Below are 25,305 nucleotides of genomic sequence, written 5' to 3'. Positions count from 1 at the left end.
ATTTCTGGGCTCACCCCTCCACGTTTCTGAACCTCAGCTCCCCTAAGCCCTCAGGTCCACGCCACCACCAACATGACAATGGAAAGCTCCCTCCATGCCACTGCTCAGGGGGCCAGCCTCTGACACCCAGGAAGGGAAAAGAAAGGAAAGAGACATGGGAGGGAAGAGAAGCAAACAAGAATGAAAGAGAAGAAAAAGGGAAAAGGGAGAAGAAAAAAGCTTTACCTTTCTATAATTGGCACATACAGACAGCAAAGCTATACTTCATTTCTCAAGGGCAGACACTGAATCAAGAATGCACAAACATTCTTAAGTCAAAACCATCTCGACCTTCCTATTTCAAGTATCTCTAGCATTCCAAAACAGATGTCTTGTAAATAATCAAATAATACTTGAGTGTTCCTAGCATAATAACCATGAAAACAGAGGTCTTTTCTGGAGGACATTCGATCTAGCCACCTCCACTCTCCAGACCACAGTTCAGAAGCCAAAAGAAAAGCCTTTGAGTAGTCAAAATATAACCTAAAGGCCACGTGTTTTATTCTATAAGAAAGTTTTTTCAGAACTCCAATCCTCAGAGATTCTACTTCAATGATGTAGGGAAGGGCCAGGGGTCAGTACTTTTTTAAAAGAGACCCAACATAAACTAATGTGGAACCAGGGTTGAAAACAAATGTCTGTAGCCCTTCCCTTCCAGACTCACAGGACCAGGTTTTACTCTCAATTGCAATAACCTGCTAGTGCTGCTGCTGGCTCATCTTCTACCTCACCTTCCCCTTTAAATACTCCTATGGAATTAATTCTGAAACAAAAGAAAATTCCTTCTAGTCTCACTCTCATTTTAGTCACGTTTCTAATAAACTTGGCACAGTCTCAATAGATTACAGAAAAACTGCAGCAACATCAGAAAATTGGAAGAGGCAAAAAGGGCCTTACTATAGCTGTGTATATTTGAAATGTTTGATTACAACTCATTATAAGAAATAAAATTTTTGTCACAACCAGGTATGTGTATGTATGTCTATGTGCACACACATAAACAAGATAAAAACCTCACAAAACCAAAAGTACCCTTTACTGTATGTGATACATTCATATTTTTTGTTCGATTCTAATATTTCTTACAAAATTTAAAAAAAACTGTTGGCCCTAACCCACTAAATGATTTTCATGAGCAATTAATGATATGAAACTTAGAGTTTAAAAACCTGTGCTACACAGCACTCCTTAACCTTTCTTTAGTTGTTGATCCCCTTTGAGATACCAACAGAAGCAATGACTCTTCTCTTTGGAAAAACACACATGCACATCAAAGTCTGCATACATGTGATATACCAGGTTAAGACTCCCTCTGCAAGCAGAGAAACAATGGCCACTAATAGAAAAGGTAGAGTAGTGAGGGACAAAGAAAGAAGAAAATACGTGAAGTGATGAAGATAATTCAAAAGTATAAAAATATTTGGAGTAAGACCCAACAGCCCCATGGCTTAGCTGGCCCTGACTGCTTTATTATGGCACTAATTGGGAATGCAGGGTAATAATCAATAGCCAAAATGAGTGTACTCTGTTTTTGATGACAAGGATACATGCAATATACTTTAGAGCGATATCTAACCCAAAAGTTAAATATTTTAGCACAGCTTTAATATTCTGTGAGTCTCAATAATGTGTAACATTTCTTCGCAAAGGCAGATAAATGAAACATTAGCACACATACACAGAACAGTCAGAATATTTCCAAGTCTGTATATAAAACTTTTTTAAAAGTCAGAATAGTTTTCATATTTCTTCTATCATAATTCTTCCCACAGTAAGATAGAGATCTTTAGAAGCCCTAAATCCTGAAAGTTTACGTTTCTGTTTCTCATATATTAAAATTTATAATTAACCATAAAATACATGTAAGAAAATCCCATAATGACCTATTTTTGCTATTGCGTACTTTGATGTTTTTTTTGAAATATGAAATTCTCCCAAAACCTATTTTTAAACCTTCTGTTCGCTGGGCTCTAACTAGGCACCCAATCTGTCTACCTACCTGCTTCCTTATTTTCTTCAAGATGAATTTCAGTTATTTGTTTACATGTCTCTGGAGTTCCTGAAAAACTCATCCTCAACCTATTGAACAGCTGGCACAGAATATACACTTACACACCTTTCTACTAAACTACTCCCAAATCCCCAAGAGATAGATACAAATTATCTATCTTAATGTCCATAACAAAGGAGCACAAAGAAGTTAAGTGATACCACCACATTAGCTAGCAGAAGTGAAATCAAGACAAGGAGACAAGAATCTGTTCTCTTTTCATCAGAGCATACAATCCATGCCGTCCGTTAGGCCTGGGAAGCTTTGGTAAAAAGCACACAAGAATGGAGGAAACTTGCATTGCACAATGCCATACAAAGCATCATCAACCTTTGTGTAACAAAGCACTCCTCTGTTAGGCAAAAGCCTCCCATTTTACCACCTAAGAAATCCTTCTACCACCAGAAATAAACAAAACAGGAATGGAAAAGATCTTCTAGTTACAGGGAAAATGTTTGATCTCACCAGAAAAGATTCAATCATAATCACTTTAGCTTCAGAGAAATAAATCAGGAACGTGGCGATGTAAAGGCAATATTTATTTAAATATCTTAATATGAATTAGTCTAAAATAACACCAAAGAAATATTAAAGAAGGTATAGGAATCTTCTGCATCTCCAAGAGTCTCCAAGTCATGTTACTTTTGCCTCTAAAGCATTGGGCTAGCGCAAAAGTAACTGCAGTTTTTGCCAAGACTTTCAACGCAAAAATCACAATTGCTTTTGCACCAACCTATAGTTCAAATCCAGGATGGGCCAGGATTCAGGTAAGAATAACCCATCACAAGGCTGCACAATCGCACTGACTGATAGAGTGAGTTTAGGCTACAAACCATTTTACACGCAAGCAACACATTTATTAAGGGCTAACTTTATGCAAAACATCATGTTGGGCATGGCAGGAAAGATACTGAAGTTCCCACTGTCTGTGTGCCTGGGGAGTTTATAATATAACTTAGGAAGTGAGTCTTTTAGATAGAAAAACATAAAATTTAAGAGTTAACTATTCTAGACATTAAAACAGATGAAACAGAATGTGATTCCTGGCTAAATGAGCCATTAGTCTGATTATCTTACTGTCTAACGAGCGCTCCAGGGTTAGATAAAGAAAGGTCACTATGAACTGCAGAGGTCCAAGAAAGCTCCAGAGAAGACAGAGAGCTTGAGCGGTCTAAAAGGATGGGCATGATTTGGGCAAAGTAAAGTTCCCCCAAAGAGTGACATAAGATGTTAGGTTTCAGGTGATAACTGAATGCCACCCAGCCACCACCTTTCTTTCCTCTTCTTCTTTTTTAAGCTAAGTTATCTTCTTCAAAATATATATTTTTTAAAGTATAATTTGCCAGGGACTCAAACTGGTATCTGCACACCCATGTCTGTAGCAGCATTATTCACCATACCCAAGAGGGGGAAGTAACCCAAGTGTCCAGCAACAGATGAATAGATAAAGAAAATGTAGATACATACAATGGAACATTGTTCAGCCTTAAAAAGGAAGGGAAGTCTGACACGTGCTACAATACAGATTAAAACACGGGAGAGGCACAAAGGCCTACCCAAACACATACCAAAGACAGAGAATGGAACAGCTTCCCTAAAACAAAGACATCCCCTGAGTAATTACGACTGAAATAAAAAATTCTTACTAAAGACAAGCCAGGAAAAAAAAAGACTGTAGAGGGCTTTGAACTTCACATTAGGATTCTGAGTCCAAAAGCAGTTTTGAAGTGAAAAGTCAGTAGAGGTGAGGGGCTTAGATGACGAAACTGATGGGATTTTGAACGCAGATTATTCTGACCTAAGTATGGTGTTTAAGCTCTTTACTCAGATTCCACCTTGGTCGTATCATAATAATAATTCTTCAATGTATTTGAAATACTGTGTAAGCCTTGGCTCCAAATTAGCTGGCAAAATTCTTCAGTTTTGTGTGAACATGGGCACATTATTTAACTTTTCCACGTCCCCAGTTTCCTCATCTCTTTTTTTTTTTTTTTTTTTTTTTTTTTGAGACAGAGTTTCACTCTTATTGCCAAGGCTTGAGTGCAATGGTGCGATCTCAGCTCACTGCAACCTCTGCCTCCCTGGTTCAAGCAATTCTCCTACCTCAGCCACCCGAGTAGCTGGGATTACAGGTGCCCGCCACCATGCCCAGCTAATTTTTTTGTATTTTCAGTAGAGAGGGGGTTTCATCATGTTGGCCAGGCTAGTCTTGAACTCCTGACCTCAGGTGATCCGCCTGCCGTGGCCTCTCAGATTGCTGGGATTGCAGGCGTGAGCCACTGCACCTGGCCTGAGTTTCCTCATCTTTACAAGAAGAAGCATTCTAGCTCCTCCCTCATCTAATTCTGAGGATTAAATGAGGTTGTGTGTCAACACACCAAACACAGAACCTGACACACAGCAAGCATTCCATAAATATTACCTATTATAATTATATAAATTTAGCTGGGCTCTGTTGGAATCTATTGGCTACTGTAAAGAGCCAAATCAGGACTTGAAAGTCTATATAAAATATGTTAATATCATGGCTAAATTCATTAATGAGTCCTACCATACCAGCATCTTGAAAACTTTTATAAAATGGTCTATTTTGTTTTGCTTTGTGTTTTGAGACAGGATATAGCTCTGTCACCCAGGTTGGAGTGCAGTGATGTGATCCTGGCTCACTGCAGCCCCGATTCCCAGGCTCAAGCCATCCTCCCACCTCAGCCTCCTGAATACCTGGGAACACAGGTACACGCCACCATTCCTGGCTAAGTTTTGTATTTTTGATAGAGACGAGGTTTCATCATGTTGCCCAGGCTGGTCTCAAACTCCTCGACTAAAGCAACTGGCCCGCTTCAGACTCACAAAGTGCTGGGATTACAGGCGTTAGTCACAGCGCCCAACCCAAAATGGTCTTTGTATACAGGAAATTGATGAGTTTTCAGATGAGCACGTAAGGCATGTCTTAATAGAACTAATATTAAAAGTCTAAGATACTAAGAAAATGACTATACAAGACAAACCAGTGGGAATCCTCAAAAATGACAACATGCTATTCACTCCAATATGAGGAATCTACTTCCTCCTTGGGTCTCAGACCCTGGGAATTTGATCACAAGACATTAAGATGTCATATGCCATGGTGTTTTTAATTAGACATCTGTAAGATTTCCCAAGTTTACTTGCAGATGGCTTCGGTCTTTTTTTTTTTTTTTTTAAAGACACAGTATGGTCTACAAAACGCTTTGGTTGTTTTTTAGACATAGTTCAAAACTGTGCAAAATGCCTAAGTAAAAATTACAAGTATAAGGTGAAAAACAGACTTAGGTGTCTATCTGGGCCTTATATTTTTAAAAAAATGTAATTCAGTATATGCATCTCATGTCTCCAGCCTCAGAAACGTATTTGTGATGCATATGTAATAGATATACAAAATTGATGCTAATAGCCTAATTTTACAGGGGGAAAGAACTGGAAACATTAGAAGGTTTTAAATAACTTGCCCAAGGTTTCTAAATCAGTGGCAGAAGCAGAGTTTCATCCCAAAGCTCTGCATCAAAGACTAAGACAACAGGACAGGGAACAGTGACTTGGTCAGGCTCTTTCAGCTGCTTGGCATCTAGGTCCATTTCCTGTGTTAATGAACTCACGTAGGAACCACTGACAACTATTCCAAGCTATAACAAACCTGGGACCCGAGGGTGATTATGGGTCCAGGACAGTTCTATGAACCAACACAACCCAAGTTTGTGAAGATTTCCTCTCCAGTTCTGGCATCAACGAGCCTCGCCCCTGCCCATGTCTCTGCTTCCCTCCTTGTTTCTTTCATGCCTGCTGTGAGCTGCCTCCCTCACTTTCTACTCCATCAGCTGTCCACTTCAAAGCCTCTTATTAATACGTTCTGTTTTGCCTGTGGCCTACCACGTCCTCCTCTCGACTTCGTCACCCCCAGCATCTGGATCCCATTGATTTTTTTTTTTTTTTCAGTATTTCTCAATTCAAAGTTTGAGGAAAGAATCTAGCCTTGCTCATCTTTTTGTCTAAGTTGTGCCTTAAATCACTGGCCTTGGGTCAGGAACTCATTCAGAGGCCAGGACGTCCCATAAACCGTGGCTGCCGACGGTGGCCGCAAGTTTGTCAGGCACAGTCTCTGCTGCCTAGTCCAAGACGTGCCTACACTGCCATCATATTATACTCTTGTTCCTGGGCTGCAGCCAGTCATTTCAGACTATGAATTAAAGAACTATATATGAGTTCAATGCCACGCTGAAATACTGGCTAAAAATATCACCTCAGGCAGTCTTTATTTTAGAGCAGGATAATACAATACTGCCATATCTTCGTTGAGACAAACTGTATCACGAGACAAGTATTTTCCAAATATATACCATTCTCCAGACTTTATAAAACTCTCTTAACTAAGATACAGCATGGTCCTGTGTTAAAGGGATAATACTTGCAATACATCTTTAAAATAATATTTCTATGGTTAACTGAAAGTAGTAATGTAACAAAAATGAAATCTGCTATGAAACACAGGAACTGCTATGAAAGGAATACAGAAAGAGGGAAACAAGTAGGCAGGGAAGGGGAGAAGAGAAAGAATCTAACTAATGAAAATATCAGGGTCTTGGCTAGGCTTGGTGGCTCACGCCTACAATCCCAGCACTTTGGGAGGCCGAGGCTGGCGGATCACTTGAGGCCAGGAGTACAAGACCAGGCTGGCCAAAATGGTGAAACACTGTTTGTACTAGAAGTACAAAAAAATCAACCAGGTGTGGTGGCATGTGCCTGTAATCCCAGCTACTCAGGAGGCTGAGGCAGAAGAATTGTTTGAACCCAGGAGGCGGAGGTTGTAATGAGCCAAGCGGAGATTGTAATGAGCCAAGATGGTGCCACTGCATTCCAGCCTGGGGGACAGAGAAAGACTCTGTCTCAAAGAAAAAAAAGAATATATCAATGTCTGAAACCCTGAAGAAAAGTGATTCTGATTTCCAAGTTTTTCAGACAGTTGGGGCACCTATCATGCACTCCACTTCCATCACATGATAGGCACTGGACTAAGATGTCCCTTAATCCCTACCACAACTCAACAAGATAAGTACCATGATGACCATTTATGGGTGAGAGAACCTCTATTCCTTACAGTGGTCACAGTGACTGTAAGTCACCAAGGTTCAAACAGGTCTGTCAGCCAAAAGCTCACACCTTTCCCAGTAGGCCATGTCATTTCACCCTCCACTCCTTCCAAAGCAGAATTTGAACAACAAAATAGCCTCTCTTTAGAAATTAGGATTATTAAAATTTTTCTGCACTATGGATATACAACAGACACAGATGCATGTGTAGAGGGGACAGTTGAACTGGCCACAGAATTAACTGGCCATGTGTCCTCTCTGCTGAACTGCTTTCTCTTCCTCCTCTCTCTTGTGCTCATAAAGGCGAAGGACCATGTGCAGCTGTCAGTTACTTGCCATCCTGTGAACATGATGAAATATAATCTTCTCCCCGTATCTTCTCCCACCCTCCACAGTGCGGAAAAATCATTGTCACGGCTGCTATCACTTTTCCTTTGACTTGAGAGCACCATGTAATGATCACCTTTGACTTTAGAAATGAATGTCCTTGCTCCATGTCACGCTGGTTCATGTCACTGCACTGTTGAGCAGCTCAACACATGGCAGGAATACTGATTATCATTTCAATTATTTGTCCAGGTCATTTTCAGATTGCCTTTTCCAAACCTACACATTCTTCAATATCATACCCAATTATTTTGAAAATTGAAAGGGCTTCTGTATCAGTAGTATCCTTTGATGCTCACAGCAACCATGGAAAGTTAGCAGGACTATCATTAAGAGCATGGACTCTGCAGCTGGACTTCCTGGGTGTGAATTTCAGCTCCATCACCTACTCACTATGTGACCTTGGACAGTTACTCAGCCTTTATGAGCCTCAGTTTCCTCATATGTAAAATGAAGATAATTTAAAAACCTACAGTACATAGGACTCTAGTGAAAATTAAATAATACATGTAAAGTGCTTAGAACAGCAGCTGGTATCAATAAGGAAATAAAAAATGTCCTTTGTTATCATTTATCATTTTACCCACCAATAAGAAAACAGTCTCCAAGGAGTTAACTTGTCCCAGGTCTCACTAAGTGGCAGGGCCAGGACTAGACATTAAGTTTTTGCTTCTTAGTGCCACCATACTGCTTCCAAAAGATCTGACATCAGGTTTTAATTTCTTACAAATCAAACCTTAGGTTTAGCTTCAACCAGAATATTTAAGTTAATGCACTGTAAGCATTATACAAATATTTCAAGTCCTATACAGTGCCTCCATGATGAAAAAACTCTCTAAGTTTGGTAAACAACAACTATGTGTCAACTTTGAAAATTCTAAGAGGACCATTTGACCCAGCCATCCCATTACTGGGTATATACCCAAAGGATTATAGATCATGCTGCTATAAAGACACACGCACACGTATGTTTTTTGAGGCACTATTCACAACAGCAAAGACTTGGAATCAACTCAAATGCCCATCAATGATAAACCGGATTAAGAAAATGTGGCACATATACACCATGGAATACTATGCAGCCATAAAAAAGGATGAGTTCATGTCCTTTGTAGGGACATGGATGAAGCCGGAAACCATCATTCTCAGCAAACTATCGCAAGAACAGAAAACCAAACACCGCATGTTCTCACTCATAGGTGGAAATTGAACAATGAGATCACTTGGACACAGGAAGGGGAACATCACACACCAGGGCCTGTTGTGGTGGAGGGGAGGGACAGCATTAGCAGATATACCTAATGTAGAACATCACACACCAGGGCCTGTTGTGGTGGAGGGGAGGGACAGCATTAGGAGATATACCTAATGTAAATGATGAGTTAATGGGTGCAGCATGCCAACATGGCACATGTATACATGTGTAACAAACCTGCAGGTGGTACACATGTACCCTAGAACATAAAGTATAATAATAAAAAAAAAAAAAAGAAAATTCTAAGAGGAAGAAATTTTCCAATCACCAAAGGTTGTAGGAAAGTTTGCATGAGTTAAAGCTGGCAAGTTATTAGCAAAAATGACTGTCCAAGAGATAGACTGTGCTCAGAAATTAGACACATTTCCCTTCACCCTCATGATTTGCTGTTTTTCAACAGCTTTATCTAGGCTTCTAAAGCTGTGCCTCCATTTCCAACACCAAAGCTACACTCTGGAAGGCACACACAATTTGTTCTCAATGTTTACCTTAATGGTCTACCCTGGCAGCGATAAGAGTAAGCTGAGCACTACTGATGGTAAACCACTCACATACAACCAAGTCTAGGCATTCCATGTTAACAGGGCTGGGATCCCTCCTCCTTCCTTCCCTACCTCATCCAGGTGGGATTAAAGGTGGCATTAAAGATTGCTCTTGTTCCACGTAAACTCTGTTGGGTCTGGATTACCTGGGTAAAGGTCTGCCCGTCTAGATAAAAGAGAACCTCCTCCTACTTCCAACTCTAGAACAAGAAAATTAGTTTTTAATCACCCAACATAATCTTGAAGATTACACATCATTCTATTAATTACTGTTCACTCTGGGAATGGGCCTGTGGTACTGAAGGAAGAAAACTACATTTTTATGACATGTCTGGCTGTACTATTTGACACTTTTTTTTCCAAAAGCATTTGTTATTTTGTAATTTAAAAAACCTTTAAAGGAAAATTTTATAAGGAATAAAACTTGGAGAACAGGGCTGAGCAGCAGGAATAACACTCAGGTGGTTGTCTGAACTCCAGTCCTGCTCTCCGCCACCACCACCATGAGCCTGCAAAAGGTTCAAGCCTCAGATAAGATTGCAGCCCTGCTGAAACCTTGACTACAGCTGGGAAAATCCTGAATAGAGGACTCAGCTAAGCCAGACCCCAACTCCTGACCCCGGGAATAGCAAGATAATGTACGTATGTTATTCTAAGTTGGTAAGTCTGCACTCTTTGTTTTGTAGCAAGAGAAAACTACTACTCCATCTATGCCAGATTCCCAGGAATAGAGATTATACCCATAGGGTGGAATTTTCATGTGTATAAATGAAAAGTGGGTTTGAAATTTCAAATAAATGTGTTAATCTGTATTGTTTTCATTAACTTTACAATATTTTAAATCAAATATATGGCACTTATATCTTGAGTATCTTTCATAAAAGTATCTAATCTCATCCTTCTGGGAATCCTAATTCTATTATTAACTTCTAAAACTTAAGACAACTTTTCCTATACTTTTAAAGTAGTCACTCTTAAACTACAATTAGTTTAACACAAGATCCAAAAATTAGACTAACTCAGGTCCCTATATCTAATGATTCCCCAACCTTGCAATTCAGATAGAAAACAAACTAAATTTACAGGTCAGCACCAAATATACTTCTCGTCAGAGAACAGACACCTTGGTTCTCTGGTTTCCAAATTTGTACTGGGCCTTGTTCTTGCCTAAATTGTAGCTTTCCTGTTCCTGAATAGAACCACAGTCCTGACCAGTCACCCTAAAAACAGAACATGTCTGGCCGGATCTCAGCTCTGCCATCTCCTACATCACAATAAAAGTCCACATGAAATCCTGCTACCATCCATCTGGCCTGGGGGCAGCGGAGGGGAGCCCGGAAGAAGGTCTGACAAAGGACAGAAAGCAAACAGAAAAGCAGTGCTCAGGAATGTCACGACCAGCATTTCCCAGCCATTGACCCCACAGAGCCTGCCAGACCAAATGGCACGTCCTGCTGCTGGGCCCAGCTTGAACCACACTCCGCCAAGATGGAGGAATAAAAAGCAACTAGAGTCTCTGACCCTGTGTGCTGCACCATCACTTCAGCATTTCCCCCATCTCGTCTCACCTGATCCTCCTCCATCTCCAACTGAATAGCCCAAAGCCCTAACTGCGAAGACCGCGTCACTATCTGCCACTGCCCCAGATTTAGAGACTCAACCAGGCCACAAATGGCTATGAACCAATCCAGTGCTATTTAAGCAAGTGTGTCAACCCACCTCAAAGTGAAGAACAGATATTTCTGGAGCATGCAACTTACTCAAAGAAGGGTTACAAGGGGTATATTAGTTCAAAACAACCCATCTGCACTAGAGAGCAGGATAAAGCTTTGAATTACATTTGAAAGTAAAGATTTCAGCAAAACTTCCCTAAAGCAGACAGACTTAAACCATGCTCCAGAGTCCCTGGGGGAAGCTGTTTACTCTTCTCTGCCATTAGAAGTTTACCAGTAGAAAAGTCTGAGAAGCAAGCCATTGGGTGCACTTGAAACCTAGAACTCAAGTGACCAACGCTTCCCATGGACACATCCTTTAACATGACAGCAACATCAAAAAAGCCACTTCATTACAGAATTCCCTACCAAACCGGTGAGGAGTTCACAGTGAGTGGACTCCTCGGCATCCATTGCCCCTTTTCTCTTCTTAGTGTGTGTATAGATACATTTGGATGGGAACCCACTCCCTCACATACAGCCTATCTACTTTGGAAAAACCTGGTTCAACTCCAATCTTAAACACCATTTTCTTAAGTCGCTCAGGTCATGCCATTGCCAGGCCACAGTCAATGGTTTGAGGAGGGAGTGTGACTCCGGCAGCTTAACCAGGGTAAATCTCAGGACTCTGACTTGGAATGCCAGAAGAGAAGCCCTGCCTCTTCTAGCCAGCACCGTGCGGGAATGCAAAGCCTGGAACGCTGCAGCTAGTTGCTACTATGAAGCCTCAGAACGAAGAAACAGCCAAGGAAGGCAAAGCAGACAGTAAGTCACAAAGTCCTTAGTGATACCAATGAGTCACTAAATCAAACCAATTCTGAAAGCAAAATGACTTCTGGACTTTCAGGTGAATAGATATGGGTGTGATGGCCACTTGCAAAAAGCACATTCTAACACAACCTGACATTTCCGACTAACTCCAGAATGCCTCGTTCTACCCAGAGCTTCAGGTTTATTACGACAGGATGACAATAGTCTGCTTCCAGGGTCAGCTGCTGCAGATCCAGAGGATCACTAGGGGTTGTGGATGTTTTAGAGAGTCGATAACTCATTCCCAGGGGCAAAGCAATCCCTCATGAGAGCTCTGGGAAGGTACAGACTATTTTTCATTTCTAGATATGTTGGGGGAGGGAGGGGAAGAGGAAATGGATGGCAGGATGTTAGAACTGAACCCCCCGATTTAGAGCTGGTTCACATAGGAGATTGCTGAGGCTATGGGTGTACCCAGAGTTCAAAAGTCTGGGGCAAGGGTCTTTCTGTTCACTGGCCCCCTTATTAGACATAGCTCTGAATATACAACACTGTTTAATATGCTCACATGATGGATTATCCCTAGACAGTCACCCACTTTTATAATATAAAATGAAGCTATAAGACCGTAAAAGACTTTTTTTTTTAAACTGCATCTTCATTTTCTTGGAAAGAACTGAAAAACAGAGAGAAGTACAAGAGAGTAAAATGTTACATGTCATATTAACTTAGCCTTGGGCACCAAGCTAGACAATTTTGCAGCAACCCATGAACAAAAGCAAAGCAGGAGTATTATCAGAATAAGAGCCAGAAAGAGATTTCCCCAGGGAAGGATACATGGCATGTGGGGCTGGACAGCGTGGTAATCAAATTTATCATGCAGCTTTTTTTTTAATTACAAAAGCAATATATGCTTGACTTAAATCCTACAATACAGAGGTCTAAAAGAATAACCTTCCCTGTCCCCATGCCCTATCCCAACCCACCCCACTATGGTACCCAAAGGTAACATGCCTGTCTCTCTGTACATACAAATACATACAAACATATGTATATATTCATAAACCCCCACACACATCTTTTACAAAAGGATCATACTATACATATTACAAAGGCACACATCTCATAGAAACAGTAGCCCTGAATTATCATAAAAAACATTAATTGATATGACTCTCTGGAAGCGGAAATCAATTTTCTGCTTTTGTTTTATAACCAGAAAGGGCGTTTAGAAAATAAAATCACATAGAGCTGAAATCCAGACATTTCGTCTGCTAAAGACTCATGAATGTTAACACTTGGCATTCTGTTAAAAAGGTGATTGTTTTATTTTTAGTGGCCACAACAAATCAGGTATTTGAATGCACGTAATGTTCTACTCTCCATTTAAAAGTGAATTGTGCTTCTCAGAGCCAAAAAGAAAAATGATCGGTAACATTAGTTACAATATAATTGATTCTGCCTATCTCCATCTCAAAGACCAATGTTTAAAGTCTGTCTTTTATTTGATATCAGACCACACTTTCAATTAAAGCTGCAGAACCCCCAGCTTTCCCACCTGAAAGCAGAACTGCTACACTTGGAGGGAAGGTGACACCAGGCGGCACTGCCAAGCCAAACAATGCCATCCCCTGCTCTGCAGCAGCGTTTTATACCTTTTCCATTTGGATCAGCACTTTAAATAATCGCATCTCTGAACTGTAAACACACTTCAGTATAGTATCCAGTTATCAAATTAAGACTCCAAAAGCAGTATTCACATGCCTCATATTACCATCAACCTTCCCCCACCTCCACCAATACAAATTGAGAAGAACGAAAAGGTCAATTCCTAGATGACGACTACTCTCTCATAAATAACTTACTCAAAATCATCCTTGAAACATGGTTGGTGCTGTGGTCTCAATGTTTCCATCTCCCTAAAGTTTTTATACTGAAAGCTAGTCACCAATGTCATGTTCTAGGAGGTGGGGCTTTGAGAGGTGACTAGGTCATAAGGAAGAGCTCTCGTGAATGGGATTAGTGCCCTCGTGAAGGAGTATTCCTCTTCCGACATGTGAGGACACAGTGTGAAAGCACCATCTATGAACCGGAAAGCAGACCCTCACCAGACACTGAATGTGCCAGCCCCTTCATCGTGGACTTCCCAGACTCTAGAACTGTTGAGAAACACATTTCTGTTGTTTATAAGCCGCCTAGCTTATGGTATTTTGGTATCGCAGCTCTAACATATGAATAGAGTTGGCTATCTAGAAAAGAGAGCTATCTATGACATGAAATAATATAGCTGATAATTTGCATACAATTTTACAAAACATATTAGTTCCACAAAAGTTATAACTGATCCTACTTATATCACTGTATTATCTCTTTTATTTATTTATACTTCCTCCCTAGAATGATAGGAAAATATTAAGCACGCCCAATAACCCAGTTCTTCTCCATGCGCAGATGCACATTTTAAAAAGGAGGAAAGGAACTCAGGAAGTGAGGCAGAGTCCACTAAAACTCCTCCCATCCAATACATTCTGTTTCCTTCTCAGCTGCAGGTACAGGGAATCAATGCCTCATTTCTTTGGTTAATTAACAGCACATCTTTACTTCTACAGATGCTTTATGTAAACTCCAGAAAAGCTGCAAATAAATGTATTTTTTATTCATGTTTTAAAAATATTTTAGAGAACCTGGGCCGGGCGCGGTGGCTCAAGCCTGTAATCCCAGCACTTTGGGAGGCTGAGACGGGCGGATCACGAGGTCAGGAGATCGAGACCATCCTGGCTAACACAGTGAAACCCCGTCTCTACTAAAAATACAAAAAAAAACTAGCCAGGCGAGGTGGCGGGCGCCTGTAGTCCCAGCTACTCGGGAGGCTGAGGCAGGAGAATGGCGTAAACCTGGGAGGCGGAGCTTGCAATGAGCTGAGATCCGGCAGGAGAATGGCGTAAACCTGGGAGGCGGAGCTTGCAATGAGCTGAGATCCGGCCACTGCACTTCAGCCTGGGTGACAGAGCGAGACTCCATCTCAAAAAAAAAAAAAAAAAAAAAAGAGAACCTGACCCTGTGAAATCCTTTATAAAGACTTTTTACAACAGGAAATTTTCTCCTATTATTGCATATACATATTTATGCTTCTGTTTTTGTATATGGCAATAGACTTTTGTATAGCAGGACATGACTATAGCCAAATCTTCAGGGACCAAGCACATATTATTATCTGATAACCTGCTCCTGTCCCTACTAACTACAGATGTCGAGAAAGTTTATGTCTTTTTTGACAGTTTACTGCCTTGCATTTCAATGAGTAGCTTCTCCCTGATTAGACTTTGTTAATCTTATGAAGGTATCCAAGAAGATGCCTATGGATTTCAAAATTCCTTCTAAATTCCTCAGAGGGCAGTATTCTACTTGCTTTAGAATGCCCCCAACATCCACTACAATAGTTGCACACAGTTGATCATAGAAAGCAGACTGACTTGTCTAATCCACATTAATCATGTGCCAAATCAGAAAAAACTCAACTCTTTATGAGGGTAGAAGCAAATATCACTGGACTCAAACAGAGAGAAAAAAGAAAGAAGAGTCTGAGGAAGAAAAGACAGCTCTCTGGCACAAAATACAAAGTCTAAACACTACAGATGACCTTCATGTGTACTTACGTATATTTCACTGTGGTCAAAGCGCTTCTTGAGGTTGTTGATGAAGGTCTCCTCATTGAGAGGTTCTAAAAGAACCATATCCCCAACTCCAATCATATTGTCCAGAAGTGATGTTTTCACCTCCATTTTGGCCATGGTCTCCAGCTGTAAGAGAGAGGAAAAGGGGTCAATTTAAATGAGCAAAATAATTTCAAATAGGTTCTTGACACTACTACAGAAATCCAACACTGGTAGTTCCAAATGACTCTCACCAGCCTTAAAAAATGTCATAACCTCTCCTACCTATGAACTACTTCAGGAGCCTCTGACTTGGCTGCAGCTGCTGCCCCATTTGCCAACCTGCTGCCACAAATGAACCTCCTTCCCAGTCCATCCTCCCTAGTAAAGTCTACCTACAGAAAAAGCCACTAGAAAGCCATGGTCTTCTCCCCAGCAGAGAGTCGCAAAACTCCAGGGGGGAACAAAAAAACATCCCAACTCCACTTTCCCTCAGCCCTTGTGTACCAATGTCAGACTATATGAACCTGCTTCCTCGAAGATGATAAAAAATGATGTTGCTAACATTTGTTATCTATTTGCCACATATCAGACACTATACCAAGAACTTTACATTAATTTAACCCTCACAATAACTCTATGAGGTAGGTAGTGTTATTCCCACTTTAACATAAGAAAATTGAAGCTCAGAGATTATGAAACTTGCTATGGTTACTTAAAAATGTTTTGCATTTGATGTGAAAGAACTCAATCACCACGTCTAACAAGGCATCTACGGGAGGAAATTTCATTCCAGACATTCAATACTGACATATAAAGAAAAGAACACAACCCACTTGTAAATCACAGGCTGCCAGTATAACATAACCTGCTAAAAGTGGCCTCCACGTTCTTAATTCTCGTTCCAACAGACATGCTACTATAACAGCAGGATCAAATTAATGTGCAGGAAACAGACAAGAAATACTACAGTTTCCCTTTGGCTCAATGTGAAAATCTACCAAGCGGAAACAGAGGCACCCTACAGAGGCAGCATTCTACCCTGCTACTAATGTGCATGGTGCCACCCAACAGCAGAATGCTAATCCCCATGGCTTCCAATCTGATCACTATTACAAGTACTAAAAATCTTTCAAATTTCTGAGCATAGGAGTGTGTGGGATATGTGTGTGTGCACACATGTGTATTAGTTTTCCTAATATTACCAGAACTAAATGGTAAAATGGTAAAACTAAATTCACCTGGGCCTAAGTGTTTCCAATGTAGAAGTCAGTTTTATATAACTTCAGTGTGCTGATACTCAATCACACTTCAGAATACTAATAAATGCTTACATATATGCCTGCCCCGATAATGAGTGGAAAGGACATTTGATTCTTCCTATTAAGGAATCACTCCAGCACACTATGTCTTATAAAAGTTGGTGTCCTTACTGAAATCTCACCAACTTAAACAAATGTCCTCCAATTCTAGTCTAGAACATCCAGTAGGTCTTGTAGAGGCAACAGAAACTACATTTAGTCGGTCTGGTTTAAAGAGAACTGGGGGGAGAAAAAAAAAAGAGAACTGGGAAGGGCTAGTAATTAAGAAATTCATTATTACTAATTACTAGCAATTTATATGAACCCACAAACATATCCTTTTTTACTGATCCTATTAAAACAAGTTTTTGGCTACGAAAAGCCAAAAAAAGAGAGACTAAGATGAATTTATGAGAGGCTCTCCCATAAATAACAAAATAAGGAAGTATTTAACATTAAAAAGAAAAACAATAGAGTAACTTTTTTGTTGCTGTATGTTTTTTATAATTTTATGCCAAATACACCTGGAACGAAAAATCCCAGATAGGCCAGGTGTGGTGGCTCACGCCTGTAATCCCAGCACTTTGGGAGGCTGAGGCAGGTGGATCATGAGATCAGGAGTTCAAGACCAGCCTGGCCAAGTTGGTGAAACCCCCATCTCTACTAAAAATGCAAAAATTAGTTGGGCATGATGACAGTGCCTGTAATCCCAGCTACTAGGGACGCTGAGGCAGAGAACTGCTTGAACCCGGAAGGCGGAGCCTGCAGTGAGCCGAGATTGCTCCACTGCAATCCAGCCTAGGCAACAGAGTGAGACTCTGTCTCAAAAAAAAAAAAAAAAGAAGAAAAAAGAAAGAGAAAGAAAGAGAAAAGAAGGAAGGAAGGAAGGAAGGAAAGAAGGAAGGAAGGAAGGAAGGAGGGAAGGAGAAGGGGAAGGGGAAGGGGAGGCGGAGGCAGAAGCGGAAGTGGAAGGAGAAGGGGAAGGGTAGAAAGGAAAGAAAGAAAGGAAAGAAAGTTAAGAAAGAAAGGAAAGAAAGAAAGGAAGGAAGAAAGGAAGAAAGAAAGAAAAGTCCCAGATATCACTAAAACCCAACAACGTCGGCCCAAAGAATTGCTCTGTATATTTTGAAGTTGGCCGGGTTCTGCTCAGAACAAAACTGGTGGGGGTGGGAGGCACGTGGCATACCATGGAAATGCAGCAGGAGCCACAGAGACGGTGGAGCCAGAGCCAGAGTCCACAGAAGGACTTACACAGGGAGAGGACCATTTGTCACAATAAATTTGTCCACAATAAATTAACATTTGAATCAAAGTTCAAGTTCTCAGGCTCATGTAATGCCAAAAGCACTCTAGCTGCCATGCATTACATATAATTTGGCAGATGAGGGAAGAAGGCATAGGGATTAAGGGGGAAATCAACCTGAGAAGGGTTTCAAAAATAACTACCTCAAACCAGCAATTTAAATTAAGCAAAGAGGAACTCTGCCCTGGGGTGGATTCCTGTATATAGTCTATTTATAGGAACAGCTGCAGAAAGACAACACAGGTTCCCTGCAGGTAACAATAATTAAGCAGCCAATCTTTCTCTGTAATTACCCGCTTCACCATCCATTGGAAAGATGGTGAAGCGGGTAATTACAAATTTATATCTTTACACCTCATCCCAACTTTCTAATCCAAAGAAGAACAGAGGGCAAAATAAATGCTGAGTTATGGGTACCTGGTAAAAAGTGAAGACCTCTGAAAATTGTGTTTTGCAAACCAAAGCCACACTGAAAAGGTGACACCAAGAGTCATTGAGTCATGCAAACAGTTTTGCTTTGTTTTGCTTATATTTTTAGCATTTAGGGACGTTGGGAGAAGATCCAGTGACAGCCTACCTCATTCTCAAGGTAAAAATAGGACACTAAGGAAACGGTGTGGGGTCCTTCCATATCTTCCTACGGTGGTTTCTGGTATTGTGACCACCATCTCTAGCCTTGGTTTGGCTCACTTTGACATCTCAATGAAATTAGTTGGTGTATTTGCTCCACCAAAAGGATTCATTTGTTTTTTCTCTGAAGGAGCTATGTGCTTACCACAGGCACAAGTTTTAGAATCACTTGCTAACTCCACATTTCCATAAACCATCAGAAGAATTCACATGGGGCTCTAGGGATAATTAATGGGAATGTATGTAGAGCACTGGGGATACTTTTTGTTGGACACATACTGTTATAGATCTACCTCCTCCCTTCCAAGAGCCCCCACAGGAATCCATGCTGTTCTGGGGAAACCAATTCTACCCAAGTACCAAAAATGAGCATGTGATCTAAGCTAAGTCAATGAACATATTCTCATCTTCTAGCCACTGTAACTGATTCAAGGCTGGACATGTGAATGAGCTTGAGACCGTGGCTTGGAATACTAGGACAAAGGTTCTCTGTCTCTGGATGGCGTGACTTGCAAACATGACACTTGGAATTACGGCAGCCATCTCTACTTTCATGAGGAGAGTTGGTAGGAAGAGGAAGACGACACATGGAGGAGGACAGGGCAAGAAAATTAGCTAGAATTGGCCAGGCGCGGTGGCTCACGCCTGTAATCCCAACACTTTGGGAGGCTGAGGCGAGTGGATCGTTTTAGGTCAGGAGTTTGAGATCAGCCTGGCCAACATGGTGAAACCCTGTCTCTACTAAAAATACAAAAATTAGCTGGGCAGTAGTGGCGCACCCCTGTAATCCCAGCTACTCAGGAGGAGGCTGAGGCGGGAGACTTGCTTGAACCCGGGAGGGGGAGGTCGCAGTGAGGTGAGATCGCACCACTGCACTCCAGTCTGGGCAACAGAGTGAGACCCTGTCTCAAAAGAAAAAAAGAGAAAGAGAAAATTACCTAGAATTATTAGTGCTGGAGCCCTGATGACATCCCAAACTTCTGGATCAAACTGCACTTGAAGCTTGCCCCCTCTCTCAAGTTTTCAGTGATTTAAGCCAATTAGTTCTTTTTATTGTCTAAGCTGTTTGAGTTGGATTTTCTATTATTTGCAACAAAAAAGCATTTTACCTAGTAAAAGACTGGTACCAGTAAGTGAAGTGTTCTAAATAACACACCAAAAAGCAAAAACTGGCTGATCTAAGGCACAGGCTGGAGGGCACGAGGACCTGCTGTCTTGGACTGACAAGATAATCATCTTTGCTATTTAATAGTGAAAGAGTGGACTAAACCATGGTCCATTGTATCTTGAGACTTGGACCTTTGTGCCTGTGGCATTAGAGAATTTGAGAAAAATTCAAGATGCCAGAGTATGGGTTGGCTATTTCTTAAGGATTTATAAGAAAAAGACAAGCTTGTTGTGAAACTGGACTGTCTGAAAGGCCAGAGAGGAAAACATATGGCACTGCTTAGGGGGCTCACTCTGCCTGGAGGTGGCAGACATAGAGATGTAACCTATCCCAAGTGCTACCTCTGCCTCTGTGGCCTGAGAAAGAAATAAGCACTCCCGCCATGCAGATGTAGCCCAGGAGCAGTGTCACCTCACTCTACTGCTTCTTAATGCTTCCTACTAGCCCCAGGTGGATTCTACTACTAAGAACTATGGCAAACTGCAAAGCACCAAGGCCAGGAAACAAATTATCAGACCACGTTCTAGTTTCAAAACTTTGGGACTTGGCAGTATATTCCGTTTGGGTTACTAGCCCAGAAAAGCAGTCTCTCTATCTAAGGGTACCAATTTAGGCCAGCCACAAGCCCACCAACTGGTGCCAGGCAACTCCACAGGCTGTGCCAGTTCTTTTCAGTTGTTTGTTCATCCAAGAACAAAATATATTATTGCAATTGTTCCTTCCCCTATCTACTCTCATCTCAAGAACTTCCAAAACAACTACCTATATTTCAACATGCACTAATTCATTTACTGGTATCTTTTGTAAAGTTAAAACACCATTTAAAATACTGACAGCAGCATTTCAAAAGTTCCTCAAAATCCAAGAGAATGCAGCATAAACATCCTATAGCATCTGAAAATGGCCATCTGTGACCTACCACGTAAACTTAATGAGTCTACCCAATCACTAACCTTAAATTGCAAGCCACTTACCATATGTCAACATCATCTGCACTTGGGAATGTCAAGACCAACATAGCCCCCCAAACACACAGAGATGGCTACACTAAACAGCACATCCATGTGAGGTGCATGGTAATTCCACTATTCAATATAAAAATGATAGTACACAGGAGTTATTCCAAATTAATAATTAAATAATAACTAAGAGGAGATGGAGGATAAGCTAAAATAAAATGCATCTTATCTCATGGTCCTCCATTGAATTTGAAGTTCTCAGAGTACCACAGATAAGAACAATGTATATGTTGAAACACTTTTATTGTAGAATTTGAAAGAATACTCACAAATCAGAGCTGTGGTTGCAATGATTAATAAGAATATTAAATCACTAACATGGTTTTAAATTTGAAGGAACTTCTTTTTTTTTTTTTAGATTTAAATAGAAAGAGGATCTTACTATGTTACCCAGGCTGGTCTTGAACTCCAGGTTTCAAATGATCCTTCTGCCTTGAACTCCCAAAGTGCTGGGATTGCAGGCATGAGCCACTGCACCCAGCCTAAAGGAACTTTTAAAACAAAGCCAAAAGAGCCATTTGCAGGAAAACTTAGTGAAAGCAGTTATCTATTGCTTTGGTATATGTAAATGAGGACATTTGAAACACATATATTATAACATCATTAGGAGTATAACATCATTAGCAATATACACCAGAGGCAGCACCTACAGGGATTCTTTTTCGCATAGTAACATGTGTGTTTTATCTGACTCCAGTTCCACTCATTAACCTCCCTGTATAGTGGTCATGTATGCATGACAGCACCTTTTCTAGAAAATCAGCTCTTTGGTGTCAAGAATCACGCCTTATTCAACTTTATTTCCCGAAAGCACAGTGCACAGCCTCTTCCACATGGTAGCCATTCAGTGATACACAAAGGGAAAACAAGTATGCAAATTTCCAATTGACAACTGAGTCATACAGCAATGCACATCCTCACAGCTGCCATCCTTTGGTTTGGTCACAGCAGACCAGAAGGCAAAACAATGACAGTGACTTCAAGCCACTTTGATCCATTCCTCCAAAAACATATTATCAACAAAGCGCAGGAAACAGAATTGAGCCACTTCGCTCCCAACAAGATCTTAATGCTTTTAAGAATAACATGAGAAACATATTTAGGTAAGAAAATGGAGCCAATGTGGCAAGATTTCATGAACACAGTAACTCTCAGCAAATTCTGATGGCAAAACAAAGGCAAAAGAGGGGCCAAGTCTGTAGGATGTGGTTCAGCACCTAATATAATGAGCTAAGGGAGTGAGAAAAACTGGAATTTCCTTCCTAGATCTTTTAAAATAGCACCAAATCTCATCTCTCTGAGACGGGTTAGATTAAATTTCTATTCAATTCAGTTCAACCAGCTTTTACAGTATTGAGGCCTGTTGTGTTGCTGGCATGGTGTGAAGTGTTAAGAACACAGTGAACATCGTGGTACCTCCCCCTCCCTGCATCACCCTCTAGGAACTCACAGTCCAATAGAAAAGACAAGAAAATAGGCTACTTATGAAATTTTCAAGAAACTTTTTAATAATTAAAAGTAATACATGTTCACTATACAAAAAAAAAAAACTAGAAAACATAGATAAGCAAAAAGACTATAAACCATATTCAACATCCTTATGCTTTGATCTAAATCCTTTTGAATTTATTAGAATCCTTTTGAAAACTGATTTTTACAACCAATGAACTGATCACCTTCCCTTGTTTTGTAAATTTTGATATGTTGTCTCAAGGTAGGAATGTGACATCTTTTCGCAGGGGCTGAAATTGTAGTGCTGCATCAATCATGCCCCCACCACTTTTAAATTCAGCCAAATTGCATGGCCATCTGCTCCTTTATTCTTACCTTTTCCTTTACCCCAAACTAGCAACCCATATTATCAACAGCCTGCCTACCAATCATCTCAACCACTTGGCTGTGTCTAACATCTCAACACACTTCCAAAATTTGTAACAATCATCCCACAACAAAATATAAAAAACAAACAAGAAAAACCTTATTCCCTCTAAATTCCACAAAATAACAACTGACCCATGCAGGTTCTCATCCTTGGCTTCTCCCTGTCTCTTACTTCCTCCCCCATATCCAATCTGTCTCACTGATTGCATCACTTTGATTACTCTCACTTCCATATCCCTTCCCCTCAAGAGCCCTCTAAGGGGTCTCTCTGCCTTGTCTTGCCACCACAGCCCTGCCAGCCCTTTCCTTTCCCCCATCCCATACCACCCAAGTTACTTTTTCAAATCACAATCTGATTAGGCACATCCTGCTTCAAACCCTTCAATAACTCTCTAGTGCCTTTCCGCCAGCATTATGATTCTTTAGCAGAGCCTCCAACAAATTAAACATAGAGTCCCTATGTGACTGAGAAATTCCACTTCTGGGTATATACCTAAAAGAAGTGAAAGACGGATCTCAAACAGATATTGGTATACCCATGTTCAAGGCAGCATCATTCACAACAGCCAAAGGGTGTAAGTAACCCAACTGTCCATCAATGGATGAACGGATAAGCAAAATATGATACATACACAAAATGGAACATTACTCAGCCTTAAAAAGGAAGGAAATCCTGATACATGCTACAACATCAATGAACCGCGAAGGCACCATGTTATGGGAAATAAGCCAGCCCCAAGAGTCCAAATATACGATCCCACTTATATAAGGTACACAGAAAAGTCAAATTCACACAGACAAAGAAGAATGGGTGGTTACCAGGAGCTGGGAGGAGAGGGTAATGAGGAGGTGCTACTTAACAGGTAGAATTTTAGTTCGGGATAATGAAAAATCTCTAGAGATAGTGGTGATGGCGGCACAATAGTGTGAATGTACTTAATGTGACTAAACTGTACACTTAAAAAAGGTTAAAATGGCAAATTTTATGTTATGTATATTTTACCAAATTTTTTTTAAAAGTCCTTAGCAGAGAACCCATGATTCCACAGTCTTTCTCCTTAGTCTAATCTCTCCCCTGCAAAGTCCCCTCTTACACACACACAAAGATGCCAAGGCCTGCCGCAGCACCTTCAACCAGCCCACAGCTAACTGAGTGGTAGGTATACACCAGCCCAAACAAAGCTTCCAAAGATCTGCCATCAGGACACAGACACCTCAGTCAGTTGGCTGTGGGCAGCAGAATAGGGAGCTCACAGAGATCCAGGGAACAGGATATCATGCAGAGGAACCTTCCCAGACTCCTCCAGAGGAAGCCTGTCTGAGGAGAAGAATGAAGCATGGTAACAGACCATGAGGGGCAGACAGAACAGCTGCCTTTGCTGCCCAGAGTGGTTCTAGCTGTAGACCCTCAAGAGGTTCCACTGAGCCTCCTGTCAGACATAAATACCCTTCGACTTAAACCAGTGTCAATAACCATTCCTCACAGGAGACATGCTGTGCGCATGCCAAGTCTTACGGACTGAATGCTTGTGTCCTCCCAAAATCCATTATGTCGAAGCCCTAGCCCCCAGTATGATGAGAGTTGGAGGTAGGTCCTTTGGAAAGTAATTCGGTTTAGATGCAGTCAGGAGGGTGAGGCCTCCATGAAGAGACTGGTGTCCTTATAAGAAGAAAAGAAACCAGGGCTCACTCTTTCCTGCAGTTTGAAGACACATCAAAAACGCAGCCATCTACAAGCCAGGAAGAGGACTCTCACCAGAAATTGAATCTACCAGCAACTTGATCTCCCACTCCCCAGCCTCCAGAACTGTGAGAAATAAATGTCTGTTCTTTAAGCCACCCAGTCCATGGTATCTTGTTACAGCAGCTTGATCAGACCAATATGCCAAAATACTTCCCTTCCCTCACAATTGTGAGTTTGTCTGTCTGCTCTTCTCCTGGAGAAGGGAGACTTAAGTTCTCAATGTGCAGAGGCCCCATGCCTGGCAGCGTGGCTGACACACAGGGCTCTGGTGTATAAAGAAAACGAATAAATAAATGCACATTAGAGAGGCACGGCCCATTCTTCTGTCCAGGTCGGTTTCCATCATCACTACCCTTCTGCTCCAGGTCACAACTGGCAAAGGACCATTAGAGAGCCTCGATGGCACACCATGAATGTTCTCACAAAGGATTAAAGTTAGAAACCAAAGGACAAGACACTTCCTTAGTATTCACCAACCAAAAAGGCAAACTGGGTGAAAACTGGATTCTATAGGACAATTTACTCAAGCAGCATTATTCTCAAAGGTAACAGGGCTGGTGGGCCACACAGAACTACATGGGGTGCCCTGCAGGGCTCCCTAAAGCATTGGAGAAAGTGGGTACCCTGACATGCATTTGTGAAAAGAGTTAGGTGATGGCTGATTTTCATTCCCACCTACATGCTTGCTTAGAGATATTTATATAAGGTGTGTCTATTCACGGCATTTACCTCACCAGTTATAGTTCTC

The 25,305-nt window shown here is 41.1% G+C and overlaps 1 protein-coding gene across 6 annotated transcripts in view; it reads right to left on the bottom strand.

The window, feature by feature from the left end:
- Positions 1 to 25,305, bottom strand: part of MYO1B (myosin IB) — a 181,922-nt gene that overhangs the window by 134,057 nt on the left and 22,560 nt on the right. For all 6 annotated transcript variants that reach the window (XM_028830384.2, XM_015110580.3, NM_001266816.1 and 3 more), the window contains 1 exon segment: positions 15,515 to 15,658. In XM_028830384.2, the coding sequence (XP_028686217.1) occupies positions 15,515 to 15,649 (135 nt within the window). In that variant the 5' untranslated portion in view covers positions 15,650 to 15,658.

Source organism: Macaca mulatta, chromosome 12, assembly GCF_049350105.2.
Source record: "Macaca mulatta isolate MMU2019108-1 chromosome 12, T2T-MMU8v2.0, whole genome shotgun sequence".
Taxonomy (NCBI): Eukaryota; Metazoa; Chordata; class Mammalia; order Primates; family Cercopithecidae; genus Macaca; species Macaca mulatta.
This window is presented reverse-complemented; position numbering and strand designations above follow the sequence as displayed.